Source organism: Amphiprion ocellaris, chromosome 6 (assembly GCF_022539595.1).
Source record: "Amphiprion ocellaris isolate individual 3 ecotype Okinawa chromosome 6, ASM2253959v1, whole genome shotgun sequence".
Lineage (NCBI taxonomy): Eukaryota > Metazoa > Chordata > Actinopteri > Pomacentridae > Amphiprion > Amphiprion ocellaris.
In genome coordinates this window covers 27,839,299-27,865,028 of record NC_072771.1, presented here as the reverse complement: position 1 = coordinate 27,865,028, position 25,730 = coordinate 27,839,299, and the positions used below count along the sequence as shown (strand labels likewise).

General features: G+C 39.1%; 1 protein-coding gene across 4 annotated transcripts in view; it reads right to left on the bottom strand.

Moving 5' to 3' along the window:
• Positions 1-25,730, bottom strand: part of ccser1 (coiled-coil serine-rich protein 1) — a 119,350-nt gene that overhangs the window by 25,081 nt on the left and 68,539 nt on the right. The window contains exons 11-12 of one of the 4 annotated variants that reach the window (XM_035950727.2): positions 21,159-21,207; positions 12,594-12,626 (exon numbers count right to left, since the gene is read on the bottom strand). The exons of 1 other annotated variant lie outside the window; for it this stretch is intronic. In XM_035950727.2, coding sequence (XP_035806620.1) covers positions 12,610-12,626; positions 21,159-21,207 — 66 coding nt within the window. In that variant the 3' untranslated portion in view covers positions 12,594-12,609. The remainder of the gene's footprint in view (positions 1-12,593; positions 12,627-21,158; positions 21,208-25,730) is intronic. 2 more of the 4 variants (XM_035950726.2, XM_035950728.2) reach the window with 2 other exon arrangements.

Genomic DNA, 25,730 nt, shown 5'->3' with positions numbered 1-25,730 from the left:
AAATAAAAAAACTTTAAAAATAACTTGCCAATATCACTGTAATCATGTGTGTGTCAAAAATGTGCAGGGCCTTTATATATGCTTCTATAAATCCTAGTCACAATGATGACAGCCTCCATTTTGCTCCATCATGCTGTTTGATTTCTGTCACTTATTCACATCAGCCATCATTTCTCACTGAGAAACAGACACCCTGAATTTCTCTTGCTGTTGAGTCATGCAGCCCTGTCTTTCCTTCTACCCTCCTTTAATGATGACTGAATGCCAACCAAACTGGGTGCTGTAACTGTTCATTGGTAGTGTTAAGGTTAAACATTAAAGGTTAAAGATGCTCAAACCGACAGCGACACTGTAATATATTGATATAATATACAGCAACACACTCACGCATAAATGCAGAAATGTCAACAGACTTTCAAATACAGCACACAGCATTAATAAAACATGGCGAGTGATTTAAAGTGACTGCTGTTGCAAGCCCTGATCTCATGTAGTGTATATATATTTTCCAACATAATGCAGTTGTACAGTGCATAGTACAGTTACTTTGCTACGGGGTTTTGTATAATGTCATTACTGAGAGGTTTCAATTTAGAAAGGTTGAAAGGTGTTGCACATCCCTGCCTCACCTCCAGCAACAAATGTTGGACGGAATACACTTTAAACCCTGGGACACACTAAATACTGTAGCTGCTGAGGGAGTGGCTCTAGTTCTGCTCATTCAGATTCACTGTTATTTAATTATTTGCGTGATTCTCTGATTCTGATTCACTTGCCACCAGTCATGCCGTCATTGGCCCTAATGCTATTACTGGTGCAGGTTAAAAGGACAGTTGAGAGATCTCGGCCTCAGAGCATTGCTTTAGCACTCCCAGTTTATTCAGCTCCTAAATATGCACCCTCCAACAATTTTGAGCTAAAATCAACACAAAGTGCAGAGGAATATATGGAGACAAGTTTCATTCCAACTTGCTCCTCTTTAAGGTTGCAGTGAAGTAGAACCCAGGAAAAAAATCTTGAAAGATCCATTAAATCAAGTGGCAGACACTTAGAGACAGTCATAGTTCCAGCACTGACTCTCAAATTCAAATGAGAGCACACATTTGGACCATGGAAAAAAAAAATCTTGCTGTACACAAAGAAAAGCCAACATTTTAAGTAATAAAACCATTTACAGTTAACAGTGACTCATTCAAGGAACTGTAAAGTCATGCAAAGTACATCCTGCAGCTTCTACCACTCTGCATTGTTGTAAACCTTGCACAAAAAGTAGCACATTCTAGTGCCTGCTGAAGGAGGTGTTTCTCAAGGCCTTCAGGTTAAATGCCTTGGAGAATTTTACAAGCAATGTATGCTTACACTACAGGGACTCCTGTTTCCTTTCCGTTGGTACCCATGGCAACTCTGAGATTTTTTTGTGTCTGTCCCAATTCTCTAGCTCCTTCTAAATATGTGTCCTAAATTTTCTTCCTTCCTGACAAACTGTGTGTCCCAAATTGCTTCTGTTGCTACTGTATTTTATTTCTAACAAATGCAACCTCGTGCTATTCTTTTTGTGAGAGGGTTAGTAAATGTGCCTAATAAATCATTGCAATCACATGTCTTTCTGAGTTTTAGGAAAATAGTGAGTAATTTGATAAAAGATGAAATTAATCGAGAAGTGATAATGACATATTTGCCTCCTGCATGTATGAAATGTGCTACATGAACTTTCGTTGTGTAGCATTACCGCCACAGACACATTACTCCTGCTAACACTGAAATAAGGGCCGGTAAAGGTAAAAGTGTAAAGCTATTACTCTGAATGAAAATATTTATTTCATCATATAGTACGATAATTGTCAACATGTTTTAGGTACAAAAGCGAACATGAGTCATTCTTCTGCAGTCCGCATGAATAACAATAAATAAAAAAAACAATTACTTCCTGAATGACCCAGCTACTTTAAAAACAAGTAAATTATATAAGTGTGGAACAGCAGTTTGGGAGTGCCTACCATGTTCATCGGCAAGTCCAAACTGAGTTGATATTTTGAGCATTAGTGTACTGTCTATTTTTCATTGTGGTGAAACGGTCAGTGACTTGACTGTGACTCAACTTACAAAGTTCTTCCCTTTCAATCGATAAGATAGCAAAGGTGGTGAAACCTGTCTCACCCCATTGTGCTCCTCAGCCGAGTGTGGAGCTGCCTCAGCACACCAAACAACTGCTCACAGCTGCAGCTGTTAAATGAGATTGTCAGAGAGATCTGAATGACCCGTGTCAAGGTTGAGAACATGACTTTATCAAACAATCTAGATTCTTGCTTGGCGCGGCTCATCAATACATGGATTACTGTATGTGCACTGCAGCAAAGACATGCACACAGCCGTGCATGCAGATGTGTGCTGTGTGTACAGTGCTGGACTGCTCACCTTGGATTTTGGGTTAAACTGACATGGTGGACTAGAAAATTGTCTATTATTTTCCTGTTACTATCAATTTAAATTAATCCATGGTGAGAGACAAGAGCTTGTTAAAGCTCAAATGTGAGATTATACTGGGGCACAGCAGATCAATGCTGGGGTCCGTGCCCCAGTAATAGAGGTATAGCAGCGCTGATGCCAATGCTTCTTTATACAGAGAAAAAGTCCGATGATGAAGCTTATAAGACAGGACGTAAAAGCAGTTTACAAAGGAGTGTGTGACCTCAGCTCCCTAATAAACTTTGCTTGATTTGTTCTCTGTAAAGGGAGTCATTTCTAAGCATTTTAAGAAGCTGATTGATGTCTCTTACTTGGTCTTCACTCTAGCACAATAACTGCCTGCTACCAGGAGAAAACTGTAGCAATAATTAATCACTAAATTAAGTTCTTTTTCTTCTCCATTCTTACTACCAACACAAATATATCCAATCCAACTTAATACACAAATCTTTACCAACAAACTAATGACTGCAACTCTCTTCCTGTGAAACATGAAGAGCTGAAAATCTAAAACTTTATTTATATACATTTGTGTTTTTGATTCAGGATAATACAGACTTATTCTTCTATGCCTGGGCTTAAAAAATAATAAAAGATGTATTAATACCTCAAATTTGAGCTTGCCGTTTCCATCATTAAATAAAGAAATAAAGCAATATTTTATTTTATATTTTAACTGTTTCTTTTTAAGTTGATTGTTAATTAAGGCAGAAAGCGATGATGGCATATGTAATATACCTTTTGAAAGGGCAGCCATCCAAGAGTCCAGGAGTCACATTTTTACTAAGAATATCAGTGATGATCTGACCTTTAGAAAAAAAAATCCTCCATTATGGAACAATGAAAAACTCATTAAAGCTGTTAAGGCTTCTTTAGCAGTGGGCTTAATGAGCTTGTCTGTGAAGGACATACAGCAGCCAATGCAAACCAAGGAGGACTGCACTGACTGACTGTACTATAAACCTCATCATTTAGACTCTCATGAACAAACCAACAACATGCAAATTTAAATATAGCCATAAAGCTACATTTCCCCATGCCAACACAAAGATCTAAATCGGTAAACAGCACTGAGGAATAAAAGCACTGTTACCAAGGATGTGTTTTCATTTTACTGCTGATTATTTTAGTACCTCTGAGTGGAACAGATTGACTTTTATTCAAAATATACCTGTCACAGTTCAAGCAGAAGTGTCTCATCTCCTCTATTTAAGAAACCCTCTCTTGTTTCTTAAGAATACCAATACACATCAAAGTCATTGCATCAAAAGGAAAAGACTCAATTAAGATTAGTAGTCAAGGTCACACTCAGTATAATGTTCATTAGAAAACTATGGGGAAACTCGGGGAGATCAGCATGACTGTTAACAAGGGTGTTTTGTTGTTTGATGCTTGGGCAGGCCTATAATTGAACAACCAAGGAGAGATGAAGTAAACTGAGTAGGGGTGTAAAGGTATGTGTATTCATCAGGAACCCTTCGTTACAGGATGTCTGGTTTGGTGTGAGACTTCCTGTGTTCCATATGCTGAGTGATTCACACAGTTACTGTCAGGAGTGTATTTATCTCACTAAGTATCCCTGGAAGGTTTTGTCAGTTATTTCCCATCAGCTACATAGCACAACGGCATGGTTAGCCTTGAATGCTGAGGAGACATTATGTGACTTTTATTCTTCTTGTGCTTAGTTGGTTTTGTCCAGTGACAGGTCTAAGAAAGTTTATTCAGACAGGATGGCTGTGTCGATAGAAAGAAGAAAAAGTAGCATTGCTCTGTGCAGTTCTCACGCTAAAACTGCACCGCTGGAAATGTTTGATTTTACACCAACTTACATACATCCACAGATCAGAGTTACACATCGGAGCATTGCTGACATTTGCAGTATTTACTTTTTTCTTTTTGATATGTGCATTTTTCCACATTAGTGCCTTAACAGTCAGTCACCGTAAAACTTGTTAGCATTATTTTTTTTATAATGTTCAACAAAACAAACAAAACCAAAACAAACAAAAAAGGCAAATGTAATCAGTTTCTTTTGTTGTCTCTGCTGTACCAAACCCTAAAACTGCGATATATACCGTACTATAATATCTCTAAAAATGATGCCCTGATTCATTGATTTTTGGAAACCTACCTGCCTGTGCCATATCTGCATCTTTACATAAAAACAAGATTGTCTGGAGGACAGAGTAGAAAAAGGTCAAGATGGAATCATGTTATATCTTACCAGGACCAGTCCTGCATAGCTGGCTTACTTAATCTTACACAGAGCTGCACCAATATTACATAGTTAATCCATCCACCCACCTAAATCCTCCCCCTCCAACTGACTGAGAAAAAGAGTTCAAAAAGGGGTAAGACAGAATTACTAACAGACCTCATGTTGCATTTTCAGAGAGTGATGCAAAGCAGCTTGACATCACTTCTTTAACTGGAGCAACTGCCTGTTTCAGGATTAGTTTACAAGTCTGCTTTTTGACCTCTTCTTAGATATGGGGTAAGAGAAAAAGGGATAGAGAACTGTGTTAAAAAAAAAAAAAAAAAAAAACAGGATGTTGTCAGCATACAGAACTAAATTGTGAGAATGTGTATGTGTGTCATACTTGTCAGATTGGGTAGATATACATAAATTATCTGCATGCCCACTGAAAGACAAAATATATTTGCATAAACTTTGTTGAACCATCATATCAGCAGTTCCTACTTGTGACATTCCAGCAGCTCCAGAGCAGTTTGAAATTCATTCAGTCAGATCTATTTTAAATGCACAATCCACAAAAGATTTTACATCTTAAAAAACATGAAGTACATATGCCTATACATATGCACTCAGATGAAGGTCGGCTGGTGCATTCTGCTGCACCTGCCGTTTATTAATTTATGTACATAATCCTGTATAAAAACTTAGGCCTTTTATTTCTCTCCGTCTCTAATTCTTGCACTCTGTTTCACAATTCTTTCTATTCTCCCATTTCTTCTCCCTGGTGTGTTTGTGTGTGTCACAGTCTTTCACTCACATGTCATATTCTTTCATGTCCTTTGCTCGGAAAGACACTTAGCTCCATATGAACTGACGCTGTGGGCGAGTGGTTGAATGTGTGGGCGAGTATGTGGCTAATTGAGTCACTTGAGTTGACAGGCTGGTGGAGTTTGGGTGAGTACAGATTTGGTCTGAGGGTGCTAAAAATATATTCATAAGAGCTTTGCATATTTCGCTGAGTTCTGCACTAAAACGGTAGATTAAAAATATGGCTCTTCTGTCACAGTGTAGAAGTAAGATTGTCCAATACATTTTTAAAAGATTTTTGAGTCTATTCAAGTTGACTTTTACACCAATACTGACATAAACTGAATACATTGTTTTTTCTGGTAATGGTGAACACAATGTGCAAACTTGTGAATTATTTTCTGTTCTTATTAATGTGACATCTAACTTACAATTTAACTAAATTAATTGTTTAGTCAAAAAAATATTAAGAAATTTGAGGAAAAACTCAATTTTCCAGGTTAACATCATCATCAAATACCCAACCAAAACATAAAAATTCAGTCAATTTCCAGAATTGTTGCTTACTACTGAGTGAATATTTGAATAATCATTTTTGCTTTAAGTTGTAGTTAACAGATTACAACATGCCTTTTTTAACTCTGTGTCCTTATTTCCATGTTCATGTCAAGAGGCATAACTTAACTCTTTCAGTTCAAGCACTTACCGAGACTTTTGTCAGCCTAATGTGACAAATGATTAGCATACAAGTCGGTGAGAGTAGAGGGAAAAATAACACAGCGACTAAAGCTAACATGAGAAGATACATTACACGCGCAAAACACAGACAGTATTTTGAATGTGTTGTGAGGGTCGGGCTTGAAATTGAACTTGAGATGAAACAAGAAGACTGACAGATCAAAGGTGTCTAACAGCTAACCTGTGTGTGTCTCGTATCCACATCTCGGTGCCTCGTCTCCCCATGATCCTCCTCATGCAGCCTGTCTACCTTTCTCTCTCTGCTGCTCTCACTAATCCATCCATCATTCCCCTTAGCCTTTTCCTAATTAACACTCGTTGCCTACCTGCTTCTCTTTCTCTCTCATCCATCCATCCTTCCATCCATCACCCTTGCTGGCCTGCCCAGGTCATTACCCACTGTGATGATGGTTTTGTTGCACTAATTAGCCTAATTATAATTGTCAGTTATAACCTGGTCCTCTGCAGGGACCTTGTGATCCTACTGTGACTCTATCTGACCTTGGCCGTTGAGTGTGTGCATGTGTGTAATATCTCCATTGCCATCGCTGACCTCGACACAGCACATATTGTTCTTATTTTAAACTTTAGTATTACTTTCATTCTTGGTCTTGTGGTTTGTTTGTTTCTCTTCTAACCACCTTCAATCTGTAACACTACTAATTTTACGCTTTTTTTCACTGTTCTCATTCCTTGCTGCCCGACCAGGCAGCATGGTCTTAAATTCTCCATTTGTGGGTAAAACAAACTACAATTTAACTTTACTATTTCACTTCTTGTCCACTTAGTTCTACTTTGTCCTGTTGCTTTCCTGTTTCACACTCTAATCTGTATTATTCTTTCCCTTTAAAGGACAATACTGAAGATAAGTTGTGGATGTCCACCTCAATTCCACTTTATTTCTTCCTACAAAAAAAAATCAGGAAACATATCACACCCTCTACCAGCCAGTGAAGGCTGCTAGTCTTGAGGCAAAACAGATGTGAGCTACAGTTTACTGCATTTTTACAAGTAGAATCTGTCTGTCTTCATATAATTCAATAGGAGTGGATAATTATGGTAGTTAAATGGTTTGTTTGTGTTGTTCACATATCTGTTTTCAGAAAAAAACTTAACCTATGAGCAAATACCGTAGGCTAGCTCATTATGTAGGGGTTGAGCTGGGTCAAAACAACAACAAAAAAAGGTAAATTAAATCTCATTTTGCTGGAAGGTAAAGACAAACCCGAACCGTGTGTCAAGGTATCATGACAGGTTGGTATTTTTGAGACCAATAAATGTGCTTTTGCCCATTTGTTTGGAATTGTAAAGAGAGACGAGTGGTGCTCCAGGAGAGAGGTTTGTGCAAATGAGACAGCACAAGGCAAGGTGACTACACACCACATTTATTCTGAGAAAGAAATGTGCAGTAATTACATAATGATGCTAAGTGAGGAAAAAAACACTTTGATTAAACATTTCTCAACCAGTAGTCATAATTAGATTAAATTGAAGCTGAAAGCAGTTATCGCAGGGATGACAGAAATTCGGTTTTCTCGTCTATATGAAGTGTATGATTATTATTCAGTCTTACAGGCACGTCTAAAATGTGGGTCGTAAATGGACTAACACTGCTGATGGTGAACTTTTGTGGTTACACTGACTAAATCATACACAGAAAAATAGAAGGTTGCTGTAAAACTACAATTATCAGTTTGGTTGGGTGCAGCCAGTTAATGACTTGCAACTATATACCTGTATACAGGAAGGAGATGCTGAACTCCTTTAAATGCATTAAACACAGAGATCAGTAAAATTCAGACAAATAAAAGGTCAGTTTCCTCTCTATGTAACTGAAGCTCTTCATACTATCCTGGATTCTGACATTTTCAACTGCAATATGATGTGATATTGACTAAAAACCTGTAAGATTTTAAGTATAGTCATACACTACCAGTCAAAAGTTTGGACACATTGTCTCATTCGGTTGAATGAGACAGTGTGTCCAAACTTTTTTTTTTTTTTAATATTTATATAGTATAATGGACTACTTTCAGTTTGTAAAATCATCCAAATGGCTTCAACAAACTGTGTCATTAAGCCAGCAAAAATGTATAACACTATTTGTAAATGCCTAGCATCATGAATTTATTTTTTATCAGTATTTATTACCGGTAAATGATTCTTTTAGACATGATGTGAGATGTTGCATTTCAAAATAAAACTGTGTTGCATTACAAACATGAAAAATGTTGCCCAGACTTTCAGTGTCTCCACAAATATAAATTCAACCTCTTAAAAGAGCACAGCTTGCCTTTGGCTTTGGATTTGTAGTCCCATGTTCACACACTGTAACTCTGTATTTCTCACACTAGAATATTGCTCCTTTTTTGGAAAACAAAATTTGCATTTTGCCGTCATTTGGTGAGATGTTCTACCCCTGCGCCACTGTTTTCGGCACAGCCATCTAAAAGCTATGAGACAACTAATGTGACTGGCTGAGAGAATAATAACTCACCTAATAAATCAGTTCACCCCTGATTTACAGCACTTTCTGCTAGATGCACTGCTCACTGAATTTATATGAACAAAATTAACAAGCGCTCTTAAATACGGCTTCATTGTCCTTGCACAGCTTGTGCTTTTACTGCTTTTTATGATTGACAGCCTCAAATATTATATAACATAAATACATTAAATACTGTTTATTTCTGTGTTATACACTGTTAAAACTTAACCTCAAATTTATGAGCAATTTCAATTTGGTCTTCAAAGGCTGTCTATGCGATTCTATTGTACGCTGTTACATTCTGCATGCTTTAATACCTTAAGCTTTGTACTATTGTTGGTGACATTTGGGAGAATTTGGAAATACAATAATTCTCTTTATCCTCATCAGAAAGGTAGGTTTGAAAAACTCAAAAGTGATCTTTTTACTTCTGCCTAATCAAAGCAGCAAATGAGACAGTAAGTTTCAACCTAAAATCAATAAGTGGGTGACACTGATGTTGTTGAACACATTCTAGAAACTGTAAACTGCAACCCAACTACATTTGATGCAACTAAAATTAAACAAATGTGAGACATTTGGCAACCTTCAAAAAAGAGTGCCTGTTGCATTTCTATCATGGAAACTGCTGTTACAGCTGTCATTGGCAGTGTTTTTTTCACTTATCCTTTGTGCTACACGCCATAATTATGATGAATGAAATGCTTTACTACTTTAATCTGGCTCACAGTCGTGTATTTGTGGGGGACTTTATGTTTGCTGTAGCTTTCTTATGGTGATATATGTGATGTGATCCATGTATATGTATTAGTGTAAAAGCTGTGCCCTATTTCTACACTGCATCAGTCTTAATGAGAAGACTCCTGCCTAAAGCTTTGACCTCTCATCCCATTTTTTTCTTGCGTTTTTATTTAATTTCTCCTTTCTTTCTCAGCTTACTCCCAGCATCCCTCCATATCTGGCCGTTTCTCATGCATGTGCTCCTCTTTAGACCCCCTCCATCCCTCCCTCTCCCAGGCATCTTTCTGTTTTAATGAAACAGATGTCCCCTCATTATTAAAGACCTGGTCTACCACAGTAATGAAGGAATGAGAAAGTGTGCACAAAAGATAGGAGAAGAAGACTTCACAAAGATGATATTTAACATCTATGTGTGTGTGTGATGCTACAAGCCAAGGCACTTTGCACTGAATCAAAGCATTTACACTGCAAAAAAAGGAGGAATTTTTAGTCTAAAATGTCAACAGTGAGCTATATTGTGCCAGGCATGTCACATGTCACAAACGATATTCTGGAAATGCTTTTGCAACAGCTAAGTTGAATATCCAGAAAATGAATACATAACCAAATAGAGCGTACACCTGAGGCTGAAGCACAGCATGAATCCCTCATGCCCAGGAAAGTGCACTGTAGCTAAAGGAAGTGCTTGGTTAGTTTCAAGGAGAGTTTAGGTAGCTTCCCGTTGTGCTCTAAGGATAATCTCATGTCTTTGCCCCTTGAGATCCACACATGCTGAGACATAACAGCTGTTCTCCCACTCTCACGCTACCACAAAATCTTCTCAAACACGGACACTAATACACACCTTACACACTAGAAAGTCTTTAAATGCTTCATTAGACATGCACACACAGATGCAGTGCCATTATAGCCCACATTCACCTTCAGGTACACACTTTTTATACTCGTCCATGACATTATCTTATGAGCTGTCTGCTACTACTACGGATCAATCAATCAATATTTAAAATACTCTTTACTGAATGAAATATCTTCACATGAGGAGAACAAACCAATCAGTCAGTGAACTGGGAAGAAGAGGCAGATGAAGACGTATTATCAGGAGAAACTGAGAGCTTTGAGGGCCACAGCACTCTCAACTATCTAAAATATTTAGTGCTTTCTGTATCTGCGATTGATCCACTGTAATACCAAAGGAGAGAATTAAAGGCTGCCGTTCAAATTTGAAAAAGCGACACACTAGCTTTGTTTTCATCTGAAAGCTGACTACAGTTGTTTGTGTGTCTGGTGCTACACATTGTTCTGTTGCTTTTCATTTTTGTCATATTCAGTAAGCAACACGTCTTTTATGTAATAATCGGCTGTGGAAAAACATGTCACATCATTAGAAAAGGGCAGATAAAATGTTAACTTCTCTCATTATAAAACACACTGGAGGCAAGCTGAGCAACATGGCCTTCCTCTCAGTGGCGAAATATTTCTATCAGAGGCAGATTCATGCAGCTCCAAACCGATTACGCTAACAATCCTCCATGCTCTCTCTTCATTAGATCATTTGCCCAGCCTTGTCCTGACTGGCCAATTTAAAAACAAAATCAGACTCACACAGACAATTTCATCCAATATAGGCTAATGCACAGAGAGGCCACTGATATCTGCCTAAGCTCATTGTTGAGCACTGTCTCATTCAGCTGAAGAAAATATCATATGAAATGGCTACAAATCTACTGCATTATGAACAATTACTGAGCTAAGGCCAGTGTTTAATAAGCTGATGTTGTTTTTCTTTTACAAAAGCCACACAAGTACCTCTGTTAATAGTTTGGAGCAAAGACAACGGTTCCCACTTCTAGAAGAACAAAACATAATTCTTGGCTTTAATTCATGTCGTCAGGTATATCTGATAAGCATCTGAATGCGGCATGTTGTGTAAAGTGCACTTTTACAACTGGTTGAGATTTAGATTTAGTGACAAATTTGACTTGAAATGAGTCCTGACACCCAACTCTGCCAACAGGGCAATGCAATCACAGCTATGCAAATCACTTGCCATCAATCAAAATGGCCAACCTGTGGCTTCACTCAGCATGAATTACTTGTAGACAGATAGTTAGGGCATGCAAATCACTGCTGAGTCAAATGGATTGATTTTTATAAATCAAAGAAAATCATGTGCAGCGTACAACAAATAATAAATGCTGATTAAAAATGAACAGGAAATGATAAATGTTGAATATTATGGTCACTTTAAGGACATCAAAGTGGGCATAATAGGATTATCAAAATATCATTCTTGTATGACATTGTGAGAAATAGGCGATGAAGCTGATGTCGGAGTTAATAAATCTTCTTTTAAATCTTTGAAGCTACAAAAAGACATTTTTCAAATGGCAGATATTACTACGGAGCTTGTCAAAGACAGTCCGACTAGGAATCACCATTTAAGGTGTCTTTTATTATGGTAGTTAGAAACTACCGACTTAAATCAACACTCAAGTCAATGAATACTGAAAATAGGATCTCAGCAGTCTGTAGTGGCTGGCTTACTAAAAATCAATCACTGCCTTCTTTCTTTTTCTCCTCTTTTTCTGTATTCTCATACATGCTGTTAGAATATACAGATGGAATCCGATTTCCATCTTTGGGAGTGGAGGAGGAGATGAGCAGAGAATTGGCAGGAATGAGAGAGCCACTTGAGAGCACTGAGACCTACATAGAATTAGAATCCTTTGGAATACTCCCATGAGGTCACATTTACCATAACGAAGGTAAATCAAATGTTCAGCTGTCTTGATTGGAGAGAGAAACAGGCTAAGCAATGAACGGTTAGATAAATGATGGATAGATGGCAGATGGCACACACAAACCTGGGCCAGTTGTGAGCTTATCCCTGCCTAGAGGGCGAATAGACCATTACATAGTCTATGGCCTGCCAGACTAGATCAATCAATTACAAAAAATAATGGAAAGCTTAAAAAAAAAAAAAAAAAGTAAGATATTCATATGGATTCCATGTCTTGATTTTGTGATGGTGCCCTTCACAACAGGTCTGGTATAAAATATTGAATAAATAGCTGGAATGCAATAAAAACAGCCCTGGGAAAAAGCAATTTTCAGACCCAGGATTGTGGTGTGACCCAACTCAGACACCCGTACCTGTTGCATTCCTTCGTCATACCATGCTGCTTACTGCTTCCGGACAAATGGACGTAGACATGTATGGATGGAAAAACATAGGAGAAGACACACAGTGAGATGAGTAAGATGGAATATAAGCGTGGTATACACACAAATGAATACAAGCACAAGAATGAATATAGATGGGGAGGCACACAAAGGAGCATAGAGATGTATTTGAGTGTAAACGTAGTGACAAACACAAAATTCAATAAGACAATCCAGTACGTGGATGGAGGATCTGATGAGATCCTTTACAGTGAGTAAACCGAAAGAGAACGGAAACAAGAGGAATGCATTTTTAAATTAACTCAGTGATGGACATGTATTTTCTATGTGTTGATATTAAAGCATAAAAAGAAAGAGCATAACAAGAGCCATTTGGAGTGAAATAAAAAAGAGCTACTGTAGCAAAATGTTTTGATGGATACATAATCACTTTAATTTCACATAGTGCTTGCAAGTATCTTAAATGTCCCTAATGACACACATAAAATATGCACAGTTCAAAATAAAATCCATTGCCATTTAGGAAACTGCACCAACATAGACATTTAGACTGTCAAACAATAGCCATTCACTGAGAAGAAAGCATCAAAATTATGTCCCAGTAGGGATTATTAAAGTATTTTTCAAATTCTGATTCCAACAGTAGTAAAAGCTCTTTCAACAACGGTAAACTGGATCTAAGTGACAGCAAATGTGAATCCTTACCCTGAAATACACAAAGGGAAATTCATCCACAAGTACATGCATGCATGGAGTATATTCACACAACAAACGCATAAAAAATGCATTAGTAGTAAAAGGAGATAAAGGACAAAAAATGGTGTCAGTAGAAGTAATGGTGATCTGAAATGGGAAGTGAGAAAGGAGAGCTAGGATAGAGAAAGGAAGGGAGTAAGAGAGAGGCAGAGACAAGGAGAGAAGTCATGAAAGGCAGCAGCACCTGGAGACGATGCCAAGACTTTAGGAGGTCTGGAAAAGGGACAGTGGAGAATGGAGGCAGATGAGAGGAGGATCAAAGACCAGGATGAGAGGATAAGCAGTGGGGATGCCAGTTCACATTTAGGATTTATGAAAATGGCTTCATACTCTATAAGTGATGAGTACTTGATCAGTATTTAAAACTTTCAAGGTAAAGCAGCCATTTCTGTGTTCAACAATAATGCTGTGCTATATGTTTCTGGTGCACTATGCTAGAAGGGCTGTATTATGACAAAAAATACTGTCAGTTACGATATGCAAAATTAGTGGAAACCATGTAAAAGGATGCACTTGCTTTTGACAAGCACAAAGCCGAAGGTTTTCAGAAAATATGAGCATTTGGAATATTCTGAGGACACAGATGGACAGTGGAGAAGTGGATAGTATTTTCCTGTACAGACATTTTGATACCTCTGAAACTAGGTTGGGGTTGGAATCTACTGTAAATGTAAAGTCAACAGCACTGCCAGTGCTGTCCAATACAAAGGAGAAAGCTACAATCCTTTTCACTTACTTTAAAGATAGTAAATATCTGATACTCAAAACACAGGTTTTTGTCAGACAAGATTATATCGTATGGCATTTGATGGCAAGTAATTCTCATCTGTGACACCCTCATTCGTACTTGTCAGTCTTTGTGGACAAAAACCGATGCCTTTTTTTTTTCTCTGAGAAAGAAGTTATACTGTGCTTCCTTCCCACAGTCCCACACACCATTTGCAAGGAAAAATATGCTCTTTTTCTTCAGTGTAGGAAATGAAAAGAAGTGATACATTTCAGTGATAGCCTTTTTTATTTTTGCATCTATATGCAGAATCTCCTACAGGATGTCAGACAGGGTGACAAATGCTGTAAATATGCTAATGCTTAAGGAAGTCAAGTGGCCTTTACCATATACTAATGAGCTGCTATCTAGAAGAATTGCTACTAGGCCTGTGCGCCCAATTGTAATAGTATAAAGGACAAAATCTCCAATTCAAAAGAATACTCTCTGAAAGTAAGGCCATTTCACAGTTGCGTTCATTTGTTTGATAAGTTTAAAGCTGGAGAATATCCAGTGGAGGTGTGATCCATTATGAATTAATGAAAAAATCTAAGTGGATGCAAAGAAGGTTGCACAGGCAGCATAGTAAAGACAAAATATGACATACAATTTTACTGCCAATACAGAGATGAATGCACTGAATGTGACTGCATTATACCATGACTTGCTGAAGCTAACCAAAAAACTAAAATGAGCAAGGAAGGAGAAGGTAAAGGAAGGGAAAAGAGGAATAGCTTTTGACACCCAAGTTAAAATGTTAATCGGGTCTCGACCTTTTGGAACACATCTAAAGGGGATGAGAGCCAGCAGGGTCTCTCTCTCTCTCTCTCTCTCTCACACACACGCACGCACGCACGCACGCACGCACGCACGCACGCACGCACGCACGCACGCACGCACGCACGCACGCACGCACGCACGCACACACACACACACACACACACACACACACACACACAGATGCCTGCTGTAGTCGAATCTGGACCAGCAATTATGTTAACCTGCTACTCAGATATATTAATATGTGACCACAGATATACTGAAGGATGTGGGAGCTAGATGGGGACAGTAGGGAGAGAGAAAATAATGGAGAGAAATGACTGACAGAGTGGAAGCTAGACAGGGGCTGGAAGGAAAAAAAAAAAACAGGGACAGCGAGGAAGATAGCGTTTGAGAAGGAGAGGAGAGGCAGCCAAGAGGGCCTCTCTTTATTCATTACAGATAAGAGCAGTTATAGGTCAGCATGACACACACTTGTGCAGTACTGCACATGTGCTGTGGCGCACTCTTGGCAAGAAACCCACATAGGATGCTTCGTCTACCTAAAGTCTGCATAACTTGTCACTGAATAAGGTGTTGCTTTGATCTGCCTTTCAATGTACAGTAACGTCCTTCCTGTCATGTTTTCCTCAATTTTCATTCCACTTCATCTTCACTCTCTTTCTTATCTTATATCCTCATATTCTTCACCTTGTCCCTTCTCTCCTCTTTCTCCACCTTCTATTACCTTCTCATAGTTCCACATTTGCTTTTTGGTCTCTCTATTTTGTTTCCCAGCATAACCCCTATAAGGAGCGACAGATGTGAAACTAGAAATGATTGGGCCTTTGAGGTTGTCGTTTCTTAAGTTTGGCACTGGTCTTAAGATCTGTGGGCACTGAAGTAGCAGCTCTAGATTCACTTGCTTAGTTGGTGTTTAGTTTTATATTCTTTTCTAAATGGTGTCTGTAATTGCAACAGCTGTCAATGTTTACTGAAGCTCTCACACTTTATTCTCCCCACTTTTTTTTGGTAATTTTCCTCTGTCTTTTCCGTGACAGCTTCTTGTCTACTTCCTCTCTGTCCTCACCTCCTTCCTCCTCCACAGCCTTTTAACCTGCCTTATTCCTTCATCCTCCTTGTCACTCTTTCTCCTGGCCTTCTTAAATTCTCATCTCTCCATTTTCTTGTCCCTTCCCGTCTCCTTCTGTCCTTCTGTCCCTCCTGTTCCTTCTCCGGTGTACCCAGTGTCATTGTTCAGATAATTATTTATTAAATTATTATTTATTAAATTGTTTATGTCACCATCGTGGCTGTCTGTCTGTCGCTGCCATCTGTGCCCAGTTAGGTGCCCGCCTCCCTGTGCCGTTATGCCCTGCCCGTGGGGGAGAAAGCCATACATGGGGGCACAGATCAGAGACTCCCACACAAACACATGCACACACTCTCTCTCCCTCTGTTCTTCTTTCTTAGATGCACAAACCCACACATACATACACCCTCTGCTGACAGGCCCTACTCTCCCCTGCGCTGCCCCTGGGGCTAGGTGGGGTTAGCCGGGATGAGAGGCACGCAGCAGTAGCCACCACACTCCCTTCTGGACTGTCCTGTTCTGTCCTGTTTGCTTAGTTCTTTTCTGTCAGCACTAAGCATCAGAGGTGGTGGTAGCAGTGGTGTTACCTTGATAAAGTTATTTAGAGGACGCAGGAAGAAGGCACTGTTTAAGGCATGTAAAGAAACTCATTATGGATCACCTGTGAATGTTTAATCAAGCTTCAAGGGTCATACAAGGCGAGTTTAATGCAATGTGTTGGAGGTGTGCTGGAAGCTCTAAATAGCTTGTTAATACTTAAGACACAAGAAGCCTTTTTCCCTTCACATGAACAAATCCTGATCTGGGCATAAAAGGAGATTGTATTGAAAATGACATATGGTGCGAAGATATAAAATCCTAGTGTAACCTGAACCAAATATTGCATGACTTAAGCATTTGACTGGCTGCCACCTTAACCGTGTTGCAACATGACAAAGAAAGTAGGAGGACAATGAGAGAAGAAAGAAACAGAGTGAGAGAAACAGGGAAATGAGAGGAAAGGGGACATAAAGATTGAGGGATGCAGTGAAAGCCTGTGGGACTGTGAGGGGATTGTGATCATGCATCCTGGTTCTCAATAAGTAAACAGAACAAATATTCTCCATCTCTTCCCCTCCTTCTCTGCTCTTCTCACAAGCCATTCCAAGTCTCCTGCCGTCCATTCCCTCAACATGATCTCTATCTGTTGGCTTCTTTACTTCTTGGCAGTCTCACTCTCTCATCTCCTCCACTCCCCACGGCAGCTTTCTTACAGCCTCTCTTTTTTGTTCCATTTCTCACTGCAGTCCTTCAGCTTGCACTTTTCTTTCACCATCTGATTTTTTATTTATTTAATTTTTTTTTTTTTTTTTTTTACATTTCAGCTCCATCTAACTAGTCTGCCCTCTTTTGCTTGTTGTGTCCATCTGTATATACATGAGTGTAACTTTCCCTCTGAATAGAACACTGGGTGGTAGGCTGCCAGAGGAGGTGGTCCTGGTGGCCTCTATCAAAAAGCAGAGAGCAGTGTGGGTACTTCCTCAGGGAGCGTACCTCATTAGCTTGAATGGTACACAGGAGAGCATGCAGAAACTGTGTGTATATGTGGCTGTTGGAGTGCCTCTGTCTATAATTAGGAGTCACAGTGAGTAGCACTGTGGATCACAGTTAGATAAGTGCTCTGGCAGCTAGCCAGCATTGAAGCTAGCCTCATGCATGTGCACACACAAACACACTCCCCCACACACAGAGCTCCTACTTCTGTGGTTCTTGTATGGCAGTGCAGTGTGGTTGTTTGGGATGATTTGGCTTCAATGTCCTCTGAAAAATACCACCTGCAGATGGCAGGGTCCAGTTGGATGTGTCCAGTTTTACCTTGACAATATCTGTCTCTAGCTGGAAACCACAGCCGCAGATGCACACACCCACACACCTGTACTTTCTCATCTGCCTGTCTGAGGCCGGCAACAAGGGAATCACAATGGATAACCAAAACAGAGGATCAAAGATGTGATACAGTCACATATGCAAGCTGAAACACTCCTAACAGGGCATCATTCTCGCCCTCTTTTAACTCCAGGACAACTTATAAACATGTGTGAAACACAAACACACACACACACACCACTTCCTCCAACATGCATCCTCGATATGGGTGAAGTAATCTTCTATCTCAGTGTGACTGCCACTGGGCAGGCTTGAATACCCACGCACACAGACACACACATTCATAATGTACACTCTTTTTCTATCTCTTCCACTCTCTACCTGCTATCTCATTCCCACTGTGATATCAGTGGACCACCTGTACCATATATGCATATATTAACATAGATACGAACTTTGCTACCTGACCAGTAAATGCAGATATATGTTTTATAAGGCACTAAATCACAAAGAGTCAGTGTATTTACAATTCTAATGAATTCACAAAACCCCTTGTCCAGCTGGAGACTCTTGTGCCGGGCCTTTATGGGGCACTGCAAAACATCTCATCCTAATGTCACGTTTTATGACTTTAGTCAGAGTTTTAAGACTGTTGAATAGATATAGTGTCTGTGACATCATCTGCAGCTTTATGATGTCTAGGCTTCAGGTTTATCACTCAGTGGCACATTGTTATTTGTTTGGAGGATGAAAATTCAGATTTCTTGTAGCCTGAAGGGAGCTTTATGTGGTGAATGAGTAGAGCCTCCACAGAAGATTGTTCCTGCAAACATAACCTCAAAACATATATTTGTGCAACATAAATTATTTGTTTTGGGAGATAAAAATGTACCAAACTGCCTCCAAAAATCAAATTAGAAGACATGTGAGTAGCCATTGCTATGGAAGAAAACTATTGATTCTATAATTCTGAAAAGTCAGTGGTCTTTTAGAAATATAAAGCCATACAGATTGTGTACTTTATGGCACAAGCATCTAGTGGACATCATAAAAATTGCTTCAAGAGGCGTCTCTGGCTTCAGTACTCAGCCATAGTGGTTGCCACTTGGTTTCACCTTGCTAAATAAATGAGGTTTTGCTCATTAATGTTGTTTGCCTTGCAACAGGTCCAGAAGTGACTAATAATTCAACAGCACAGCATTACTGTCAGTCCTTGAGGAGTTTAATGAGCAAAAAGAATCACCAACACACATACATTAGCGCACACACACACGCACGCACGCACACACACACACACACACACACACACACACACACACACACACACACACACACACACACACACACACACACACACACACACAAACATGATGAGCCATTTCTTGCAGCAAATCAGAATGTTTGTGTAAAAATAACTCAACTACACACACAGAGACACACAGACAAACAAGCATGCACTCATACATAGGCACGGAAGTGCGTAGGTGCCCTTGCATAAATGAAGCCAACAAATGACACCCTAATGGCTCTTATTGTCTCTTTATGCTTTAACCTTCAAATACAGGGATTATTTCCCTTAGAAGCACGTGTGCACACACACCACAAATAGGTCCTTCGTAATTTATGCTGAACATTAGAAGTGTCCCTGTTGAGTGAAGATATGGGTCCTCATGTACATGTATTGTATGAATACCTGTGTCTATGACACCTGTGTGTGTATGTTACGTAATGCCAGTATGGCTGAGTAGAGGGTGGACAGAAGGACTGAGCCTGTCTGGGTAAGGTCACAGGTCACACAGGTCAATAAAGGGCTAGAGTGTTGTGGCAGGTGGCATTGCAAGTCACAGTGCAATGACAAGCAGGGTTAAAGTTCACACATGAACAGGAAGAGGAAGGCTGGGGTACTGCATTCACACATGGGTGCTCTGAATGCTAAAGCATGCTCCACTACAGTCCAGTAGTACAGTGCAGGTAGGTAGGCAGGGATTAGACATTAAAAAAGTACATTTTGTTTAGCTTTCCTCCCCTGAGGTATTTTCACTTTGGGAAACTCTTGAACTCCCCCACAACATAATATTTTCTGTGTGATGTTTCATACTACAGTAAAAAAAATATATATGAAAAGTGACTCTGTGAAAAATATGAGTCTGCAGCCTGTTAACAAGAGCTCTCCTTAATTTTAATAATTTGACTGTAAAATTACAGCACTCTCAAGCTGGAACCTTTTATTATACTTTGCCAGAGAGTTGATAAATGTTTATAAGTGAAAATACTTAAAGAAGATGAGGGAAAATATGACAGACTTAAAACCATAGCAACTACTTTGTGAACCTAGTTGTGGTTGCCAAGTTGTTAGAATGGCCGTATCATTCCTCAGTATCATTTTACAGTACAGACAGCACACTGCAAATAGATAAATAGAATAGAACTCTGAAACTAATTGTACACTTTAATTCTTTCAAGTGACTAAAATCTCGATTTGACATATAAGCACTTTAATGTTCTATGAACTTAGAGAAGTGGGATGCACTGTTTAATATCTAAAAGCATGTCATTTGTCAAGATCATTGACTTATAACAGAAATGATTTGCACCATCGAACTGCAATAGAAAAGAAATTATCTGTACCGCTGTCTTATGCTTGTGGTTTTTTTCCCTTATGACACAAAACCACAGAAAATATTATATTGTCTTTTACAGTGACTTCCACCAGACAGAGCTAACTGTTACACTGACTTAAACCAGAAAAATGATGATCTTGAAGCCAAGATCTTTCTGGGTCACCATTCCTTGGGTAGGATTAGCTGAGATAGGTACAATAGGCAGCATTCTTGTCTGCATTACAGGACAAGGCAGTGCAGGTGGCATTCATCAAACACAAGATCTCCATACCAGGACTTGATTTACATTTAAAAATGGCTCATCTTATGACCCACCATGATTTTACTACACATAACCAGCATCAAGATTCAGATTTTACATCAGCAAATTTGTAAGAACACATTCCACTTGAACTGCTAATAAATATACTAATATATCTCGTGTTTATAACCAAATTATTAGGATCTCAAAAACTTGAATCCATTCTGATTGTAAAAAACAAATAACACAGGCACTGAATGAGCTGATTTGTGAAGTAAAACAATTGTAGATCAGATTTTATTCACCCAAGAGCCATGCAGATTAATCAAGCCTCAGTACCAAGACCAACTGTTCTCCTAACTAGTACACCAAGGTAGGCCACTACAAGACACAGTCACGTCCAGTCAGGTGATATCAGAACAGAGACACTCACTCAGTTGTCTCCTTGATGACACTGTGGCGCTCCCATGCGCCCTGACGCCCTGGAAACAAAAAACATGATGACATAAAGAGCAACCAATAAAAAAAGAGAGGGGGGCGGAGATAAAGAGGGGATGTTGTTAGATCAGAACAAAAGTTTATATTTCACAGCAATCATAAATAAACCTCCAACACTGCCTGCCCCCTGATGATGAATTCACCGGTGACAGACTGTCATTTCTCATTAGGTGTAAATAATGTCTCGGTCTATGCACACTGAGCAAATACAGTGTCATTGCAGCAAAGCAGCTGCAAAAGTTGCATGCTGCTTTCTTCTGTTAGACCGTGCCATGTCTTACATTGGCATTCATTCACTCATTGCTACACTACACATGTACATCTGCCACTTAATATTAAAACAATGTGTATTGACTCAAGACCCGCTTCCTTTCTGTAATACTGACGAACTGTGTATGGTGCTCTGCGTCAATGGCATCGGTTTTGATGAGCAGAAGAAAAAATAGATCTAGTGGGTGACACCACAGCAAAGTACAGCGTTTAAAAATATGTTGCTTTGTTCTCCATGTTCCCACACAGGGTTGTTCTTCATGTACCCACACAGAGATGCATTTGCCAAAATCTACAAATGTTATACCAATTCCACAACAATGTGCTTAGAAGCCATGAGACAAGAACACGATTTTTGGGCAACTGTTTAAACATGCAGGCACAATGCCCAAATAACAATATTTCCATGGTACTTTCCCACAGTAGCAGACTCTATCCATATTAATGTTGTCCTCTCTGCCAATGTTCTATTCCAGTTAATAAGTAGTACTAAATTTGTAAACTCAGAAGCAAAATGTATGATGAGATATTATTAGTAAACACAGCATGCTTTTTAAAGGTAGCAGCAGAGACACAGTTTGTATATTCATTAACATTTAAATAATCATTTGCCTTCTTGGGACTGTAATGATAATTTACTTTAAGGGGTCCCATATGTTTTGTGCAAGAAAACAGCAAAGGTGGATATTTTACAATGCAATTTGTAAAGGATTTAGAACAAAAGATAGAAAATATGTGTGGAATGTATGTCACAAAGAGTGACCAAAGAACTGTCTAGTAAACCTTCTAAGAGCAGAAACTAAAATCAGTCCAAGGAAACAGCTTCATGTTGCCCAGTGTTCCCGTATCACACAGTTTCTCTATCATTCTCATTATAAGATTAAGCCAAATCTCCAAAGAGGAGAGAAGGAGAGGAGAGGGTTAACAAGAACTGACGAGCAACTGTAATACAGGATGAGCTGTGACAAGGAGGACCAAGGCAGGGTGAAAGAGTAACGGTAATAAAGGAGATGAAGGAGAGGGAGGGGATATGAACAGAGTGGCATACAGGTGAAAGGCTGATCATAAAAATGAGAATGAAAGAAGGCTCAGTGAAAGGATATCAAGGAATGGAAGACAGACAATGACGATGATGGAAGCAAAGAAGACAAAAAATGAAAAGAAAGCAAAAACAAACAGTGGTTAAGAAGAAAGACACAATCTAAAAACCATAAAGACGACAAGGAAAGAAGAGAGACAGAAGTGAGAGGAGCAGGAACAGGTGGGAAGGAACAGAAATTGGGAAAGAAAAAGCAATATGAAGATGGAGAAGGAGATCAGAGCACAGAAAATAAATGTGCAGAGAGAAAATAAAAGGAAAAGCAGGGGCATTTTTTATAGAAGAGCACAAAAGAGGAAGAAAAGGCGGATTAAGGATATCAAAATTTAGACAAGTATGGGATGAAAGATGGAAGGACAAGAAGTCTAACGGACATAAAGAGAAGAATATATAAAAACTATAAGTAGGGCAGAAAACTGCCTCTCTCATGCTCCTCCTCTTTCTCTCCATCTTCCTTTCTTATTTCTATCCCTAGCAGCACCATTACTCTGTAAGGACTAGGCTGTACAAAATGATCTAGTTTACAGGAATAGGAGTTGAAGACCTACATAGTCACAATCAGCACTGGACCATCCATCTTCCTGCTTAAACTGGCACAGACATGAAGAGCACTGATGACGCAGATTCATATGATCTTATCTCACTGTGCATATTGATTCAGGGTGTTCCCAGCCCCAGGGAGACACGTGAAGATCAGCTAGCGGCTTTCATTAGGAGTCCTCTCTCAACAGGAGGTCTGCTGAACATGACCTGTGTCACCACCGTAGACAGCAATAATAAGTGGTCATCAGTATAAGGTATACAGTAAGGTATACTTGACTAAATGCTTCTTTTCCACCAGACTCACTGGATCGATAATGTCGGACAAAACATCCCCAGAACAAAGGCAAAGAGAAAAAATCGAAGACTTCCCTGCTTTAGTTTGTACAAGTGTTGAGACAATCATTTCCCACGTGGATGAAAGGCGACATGAGTTAGCAAGTGACATACTGCTGATGACTGGGACTGTTGTCAAAAAGTTGGTGACTGACGATTCATGGACATGAAAAAGAACTGAACTGAAATTTGTAACACATTTTTGTTGAATGATGGTCAGCAAATAAAGATTTCGTAGCTAGTTGATAGAAGCCGGTGATGGGCATGCTGCTGTACTGTATATCTCTTAATGTTGCAATTGTTTGCCCAACTAAAAGAGCTCAAGAACAGATCAAGTCCTCTCATTTGTTAATGATATATCCAATGAAGACTGAACCACACAGACTGACTGTAGTGGAAAGAACCTAATTTCTGTGTTGTAAATGTCCAACCCACCCATGCTGCAGAGCTAGTTGTATTATTTGAAATAATTATCTGTGCCTAAATAAGGCTGGGCCCACTTAAACTGTACAAGAGTCTATATGTGCTGGTTTTCCTGATAGATTTGTTTTCTCTGAGACAACTTTGAAGGGCTGACCCCCACGGCCAGGAAGTGCCAGCAGAGTAAACTTGCCCTTTGCTTAGAGATTTCCGTCTCAACCTCATGCTTCAGGGTAGCACAAGGACATATCTGACTATCTATTTCTGTTTTAGGTGCCAAGCCTTGACATCAGCTGTCAGGGGTTTTTCAGCTATTCAACATATCTAATTATATCTAAATATTTATTTGGCACAGCAGCAAGCAGATCAGAGAAATTTAAAAATCTTCTATTTTGAACTGAGGCTGGTTCCAAAACTAGATATATCCCATAAAAATAAAGCTGTTTATATTTAAGGTCCCGACATACAGATATGAAATCTTTTCATTGTTTTTTTATTTTTATATAAAAAGCCCCACCAAGTCCAAACAGATGGTTCGTCTCCACATTAAATCCACAGCATACCTCAGTAAACATCCTCCAAGATAGAAAAACAGAATGACGGAAGAGAGGGAAGAATCTGCATGTTCTACTTAAATGTTTCTCCATTCAAGTGCAATAGCCCACAAACAGACAATAAACGACCCACAACTATCACTCTGCTCCTCTTATTCTCTTCAGAAGCTACTAAGGAGAGAGGGGATAAGGAGAAGGGTGGGTATGAAGCAATGGGAGAAAAAGAGGCAGAAAGCTGCACAAATCTACTGAGAATAGACAACGACAGAGGAAGAGAGTGAGAAAGACAGAGTGAGAAAGGGAGCATGAGTGAGCTAACCATCAAGAGCTTTTGATTCCCCCCATAAAACGCTCCTTTTAAGAATGCCCATGAAATTAGCTTGCTGAAAGAAAGCAATCTCAATCGATTCAATCCCCTCTAAAAAACTTTCAAACAGTCACCATACCTCCAGCTCTTAAGAGTCTCTGCGGGACATAAAATAGCTCTGCGTCTTCTCTCTTTAACCTCCCTCTTTTTATACTCTTTCTCAGTTTCCTTTTCACCTTACCTGCCAACTCTACATTGGCACACTCACACAAAGAGAAATCTTTAAATGCAGAACTGAAAAAAAAAATGGAGTCAGTCCACACTTTTCATTTTGTGTTTGACTCAAATACGCTGCCACTTGTCAGCTCTCTTACGAGGATATCTGGGTCTTGTTACCTTTTTGACAAGGTCCCAGAGTATAGCTTGTAGTACCACTGTTCACCACCTGAAAACTGTTTTTTTGTGACCTGCACAGGGTTAAAATGACAAAGAAAGTGTACTTTACTGCAATACCTGAGGAAACCAGTGACAGCAACATAATATAAATCTTTGCTCTACCTTTTTACATTAAAGGGTTGAACTTTCATACGGTTGTAGATGAAACTCACAAAGCTATATCCTGCGTTCAGTTGCTGAGGTACTACTTTTTTCACTATTGTCACTAATTTATTATGACAATATGTCTTTATACGAGAAATAAGTTCACATTTGGCTCCATTTATAGATGGAATGGCAGATCGAAAGGTTCACAGTTTCTTCACTGTACTGCAGATAAAATTGGCTTATTTCATAAATCAAGAAAAGAAAATATTGTACGATGACTGGAGAATAAAGGCTGCATGATAAATGCAAAATATCCCATTATACATGACAGCTTTCACAAAACAGCAAATTTTTCTGTTACTAATTCAATTTCCAAGCTGCAGCTGTAGAAACAAGATGTCATCTCAGCTGTAATTTAATTGGACTCAAAATAAATGC